We start from the raw sequence: 6,000 nt of genomic DNA on the forward strand, positions 1-6,000 counted from the left end.
GGCTATGAACTACAAACCAAGCAAATCAAAGGGACATTATGATGTAGAAGTTGCTATGATAGCTATACTAGAATTTTAGATGGAAGCTGTTACATGTATTTCCCAAATGCGTAAGGTAAACAGGTATATACAATATAAAGTTACAGAACATTAAATGCCTTTTATGTGATATTTGGTTTCACAGAATTCATGTGTGTTGTAATGGATAATAAAGTTAAATAGTGTTGCTGTGACCCTTGTGAAGAACTACAAAGGCAGGAGAAAACTTCAGGTGAAGAACTGTATTCTCCATCATGTACCCAAAAGTTTCATTCTTGCTGCAGCTTGCTCCTCAACCCACAGTTGCAATGAGGGATTTGCACCATTTGCTTTGGAGTAATCAGGTCTCTAGTCCTCCTCTCACCACAGAGGGGTGAAATCATCCTTGGTAAAGCTCATGGACAGAGTCAGTATTTCCTTGTAATAGTTTCTATTCACGCTGTCTCTGCCCTGTGTGGCTATGAGGCAAATATGAGCAAATGTTCTCCAACTTTTCAGAGCATGTTGCACTTCATGCAACAGAAAACTTGGAAATAACCACACAGGCCATGAAATCCACCTCCCTGAAGTTACAATATCCATGGCATAGCCATTGCACATCACTGGTCACCAAACACATTGGTAGGAGCTTGAGCGTTGTCCAAGGAGACCAGCAGGCCAATTATAATGACCCACAGAAAGCTGGCAAGACTGAGGGTACTACCAATGCTTTAGATTTGTACTTCTGAGGAATTTGTTAAACAAAATGCCTTGTTATTTACCTATGGAGCTTAAAACCTTGGGACTCCACCTCAGAAAAAATTTAGGCAGGACTCTAATGCACACCATTAATGTAGTTCCATTGCCTACAACTGGATGGGAATTGCAGCAGTATCTTCAGTGAATTGTGCAACACTGTATACAGATATAGGAATTTACAGGTTCAATTTTTAATTTCAGTTACATCCGTGTGAAGTTTCTGACTTATGGGTAAAGCTGCTGTAGAGGATATCATAATTTTGAACAGTGGGACTCCTTAGAAGACTGGAGCTAACATAAATGGTCAGTCTGTCAAAACTATGAAAGAACTAATGTAGATTAATAATACAGTCTAAATTAAATTATTTCTTCTTTCATGAGGTACTAAGTGCTAAAGTGTATTGTAGTATCAGGCATATACTATGGGATAATCTTTTTCAAATATTCCTTTGTTCAAACAGCTTTCCAAAACTGACTACCATCCAGCCCTCATTATATTACTAATATATTCTAATGCCTGTTAAAAGAAAATTCAGCTACGCTAAAGGCTTTTCTTGCCCCCTTTCCATACTCTGATTGTTGATATAAAATCATGTGTTCTGCTTATTTCAGGATGCAAGGCTCTCAGAACAGAGAACAAAGTCTTTTTTCATTGAGTAGTTTCACAGTAATGAGTCTACTGTTACTTCCTTCCATTCAAATGCACCATTTTCACATAAGTTATTCTCCTGGGTCATAATGCCAAGCAAATTTTATCTATCAGCTCCTCATTATTTTGAGGTAACTGTTAATGTCTACTGCTAATAAAAAGAATTCATAGAAAGAGTTTGTCTATCAAGAAGTACCACTTTTACAAAGTCATTTTCTTTGTCAGACAATACTGTATATAACTGTTTTTTGTATACAGAAAGAGTAAATGAGGTTTGGAACAGCTAAAAGAAAAATTTCACCTTGCTTATTCTTTATATTCCTTGATACATCAGGAACTGAGGCATGAAATATGCCATCACAAAACTTTGCAGAATAATCCAAGTTTTTTAAGATTGTACAGTTGAAACTTAGTATTGAATAAACTTTCTGTTATTATTGAAAGATTTGAACAATTCAAGTAATTATTGGTCCTTTAATTTTTTTTACAACAACTTCACTTACCTTCTATGCAAAGCACAAAAGTACTCTGAGTAGATCAAGGGTATCTCCTTGTACAAAGCACTTGGCGTATTATAGATGCCACAAGAAATACTAAAAGAGACTAGCAACAGTAGTCATAGTAATAACAGATCTATTGCCTTAGGAAAACACAGTTTAAAAAAATCTGGTCAGACCAGTGTGCAAGGAGCTGTAAATAATGCACTGATGGCATTACATGGCCTATTGCTCGGAGACCACTGCTCCAGGAAACATCTTCTAATAATGCCATCCCACAAACTGACTTTGCTGCCTTGCTTTATCACTTGAATTCTTTTATTTCACTCATATATATAACTTTTACTAAAAAGTTGTAACGTAATCTCCCCTAAAATGCAATTGGATTTCTTTAATCTGTTTTTCTTTTGAACCCAAAATACAGGGGTTATAAAACTTAAAATTACTGTTGAACAACTGTGACAAAACAACAACCCATCTAACAAATACCTCAATTTCTACAAATAATCAGAAAACCAGATTTCCACAGCCTGAGAAATTGAAAATGAATAAGCCATATCCATTCTTTATCACTTGTTACAGCCAAAGCACTAGCTACACTTCATGTTTTCCTGACATAGCCGTTACACACATGGGTTTGGATCTGAGCAACACAGTTCAGAGGTCTAGTGAAAGATCTCTGGTTCGTACCAAACACCTTGCTGTACTGTCTATCATTACTATACATATGATAGATTGGGTTAGTACTGTACGCCAGATGATTTTATCATTGACAGCCTCCATATCTAAATGTAAATAGCTCTCAAAGGTAACACTTGCAATAAGAAACAACCAGACCTTACATAAGCGTTCATGACAAAGCACTAGAAAACAAAAGTGTTACACTTTATTTTTTTTTAATTTGGAGTTGAAATGAACAGTGTCTTCCACATTATGTGGGAATAACTTCAACCTAAGTTTTTCATAATAAACTTCTCTAAATGAATAACAGCATTGCAATTTGATTTGGTACAATTTCAAGGACTAACAAAACTCATTCTTTTGCTTCTGTATAAAATCTGACACACTGCTGGGCTGTATATTATTTTAAATTCATTAAATGAAAGATAATGACATCTATTAGATGAGTCTTATTATATTACATTAAATTTACTAACTAGAGTCTAAGAGAAAATACTTATATTTTCCTCACAGGAGTAATCATGTTCACTGCAATGGGATTACACAGAGAAGTATAAAGCAGTCAGAAGTGATGTGTTTAATAAATCAGCAGTTTATAGCACTCAACATTTTGCAATATCTAGGTAACATCGAATACTTTGAAAATTCTGCCAGATCCAACATACTAGAAATATGTTTAGATGGAACAATGGCAAAACATACTTACTAGTCCCCAAAGCACCACCAGCAGATGATATTTCAAATAGAAAGGTAAAAGAAAACAATATTTCAATTATATGAACAAGCCCTTACCTAGTGGTTGCCCTGCGATGATCCTGGCATTCTCTCCCGCCACAGCAGCCCTCGCGTGCCTCTCGCTCATGTACTGTACAAACGCATAACCTTTGTGCACTGAGCAGCCAACTATTTTCCCATACTTTGCAAAGATTGCTTCGATGTCACCTTTTTTGACAATGGCTGTGTTCAGATTGCCGATGAAGACTCTGGAGTTGATGGACTTTGGGTCGTTCTTATTGGTGACATTGCTGGTCTGTGTTTTGCCGGTCATGGTTGGATCACTTGTCTTTAACCCTTAAATAAAGGACAAAGAGAATTATGTTACAAAGCTTACAGTTGCCCCTGCTTTTGGATGATTTTTCCAACAATAATTCACTTTTCATTTTTCACTTAGGGTGAATCTAGACTCAGAATAATTATACTTTCTAAAAATGATTATCAATAAAACCAAGGTAGCACATTTTAAAGTGCTGTTGATAAGTCAAATTAAAATTTCCTATTTTTATAGATATAAAATACACCAATACATCTCTTAATACAATGCTGTGATAGTGGAGCTTTACTGTAATCATATGTGGATTTCTGCTTAGAAATTCAGTATTGACTTTTTAAGTACCTAGCCACCTAGAAACTGCAAAGCAAGAGAATGAATGGTTATCTTATGCCAAAGAAATGAACATTCAAGGCCATATAGAGAACAAACTCTAACAATGAAAGACAACTCTGCTTTTGTTTGGTAACTGTCAGGCAGAGCACATTTCTCAGCAGTTAAATATCATTGACCATTATGAGGAGTGCAGGGCAGGTAACATACAGTTCTTTACTGAAATCAATATGTTTCTATCAGAACAATTTTCGCTATTAATTCAGTACAAAAAAGAAAAGAGAAAAGACAGGAGAGGCAAAAGTGGCTTATGTTCCTAGAATTAAAAAATATGAAAACAATCTTCCTTAATTATAGGAACACAGATATGCTTGCTGCTGTGCTCTTTCCTCTGAGGTCACAAGGCTAAATGCATCCTGGCATATCTCAAACGGAAATATCCACATTATTCCTGGGAAAGATTTAGCAAAAGAAGAAAAAACCCCACTTTTTGTGCTCATCTAACCCCCATTTCTGAAGTACACCTGAATTTGTTAACATCTATGAAAATTCCACCTGCCAGCAGGTCTCTCCATTTACATCAATTTGCTTAGATGGAGGAGAAATGAAAAAAATTGTCCCATCAGGCTGCTGGGTTTTCTTTAGCTATATTAGACAACAGAAATGTTAAAAATATGCATACCTCTAAATAACAAAAACGTATTTTGTAAGAAGGAGGTCATTTAGACAGCAGTCAAATATAGGCCATCTCTTACAGCTAAGAATTATGTTACTATTTTTTAACCTGTTCATACTTTTGATCATATCACAGTAACAGCTCAGTCAAGAAGAGAATCTAGTTAAATACTGCTCACAGTTAAAGCTCACTTCATTTCTCAAGATGAAAAGGAATAATGACCTCTATTCGGGACACCTAAAGCTTGACACTAACTAGCAGAAGTTTCATATTTTAAATCAATAGCTACCATATATTAGGCTAGACTGACAAAAAAAGAAACCATTGTTACTGAACTCTGCACAATTCCTGGTGAACAAAAAGGCCACAGCCGCAGCCATCAGCACTTTGACCGTCTCCATCACATGGGATTCAAACCCCACCCTTTAGGTAAGAACACACAATGGAGACGTGTGGGCAGTCCTCCTGAGTCCTAGCAAACAGTCTGCTTTATTAAAAGAACACATGCAGTGGAGCTATCAGTCAAATAACTTTCACTTGCTTAACAACTTAATATGGCAGCTTCATATTACAACATTTAGAGAAAACACTGTAGAAAACAAGAAAAAATACGTTTTCTTGTAGGTTTATCAATTTTAAATACATTCTGGAAACATAAGATACTGTATACATGCACAAATTTCATCATAGAAAACCAGGAAAACTGCCTTGACAAAAAGCCTCTGAGCTTTATCATATGAAAGACTCAACACTGTATATTTCTAGATTGCTGTGCAGATCATGCATGTTGAAGTCATGTCTATATATAGTTAACCTGAATATTGTTAACAGTCATAATAGTACACTTCGTACCATAATAGTCTGAAGACAAACCACCTACAAAACATAAATATAATGCACATTGAGCTCCATGTTGGCATAAAGTAGACTGGTGATATTACCTGAGAACTAGAAAGTTTAAACCCGTCTTAGATATACATGTATTTACACAGGAGTCAAAATGACAATAGCAAAGCCATGTTAGCTTAAAGAACCCTAATGACCCAAACTGAAGAGGTAACATGACAGAGTAGCTAGGCATAAAGATAAAAGTTAATACCGTTAAGCAGCTGGTGAACAGGGAACCACTGGTATGCCCTGTAGTGCCAAGATGCACAACACTTCAATGTGCAAATATCACTTCTGTTGGGAAAACGTAATATGGACAGCATTGTGTTCATCTTTGTGAAGATCCAGCAAAAAATCTGTATCTGTCCTTATACAATTCTTAGTATCTTGTTATCTTGTCTGTGTACGTTTGTCAGATGTGCAGCTGAACTGATTTTACTAAACTCACAGA

General features: G+C 35.8%; 1 protein-coding gene across 1 annotated transcript in view; it reads right to left on the bottom strand.

Annotated features, from left to right (window-relative positions):
* RALYL (RALY RNA binding protein like) overlaps positions 1–3,670 on the bottom strand; it is a gene marked incomplete at its 3' end in the record, with an annotated part of 176,504 nt that extends 172,834 nt beyond the window's left edge. Inside the window, exon 1 of the mRNA XM_082315910.1 lies at positions 3,397–3,670. Coding sequence (XP_082172036.1) covers positions 3,397–3,652 — 256 coding nt within the window. The 5' untranslated portion in view covers positions 3,653–3,670. The remainder of the gene's footprint in view (positions 1–3,396) is intronic.
* Positions 3,671–6,000: the final 2,330 nt, after the last annotated feature.

The sequence above is a fragment of the Platalea leucorodia genome, assembly GCF_965183815.1.
Source record: "Platalea leucorodia genome assembly, chromosome: 1".
In the NCBI taxonomy this organism is placed as follows: domain Eukaryota; kingdom Metazoa; phylum Chordata; class Aves; order Pelecaniformes; family Threskiornithidae; genus Platalea; species Platalea leucorodia.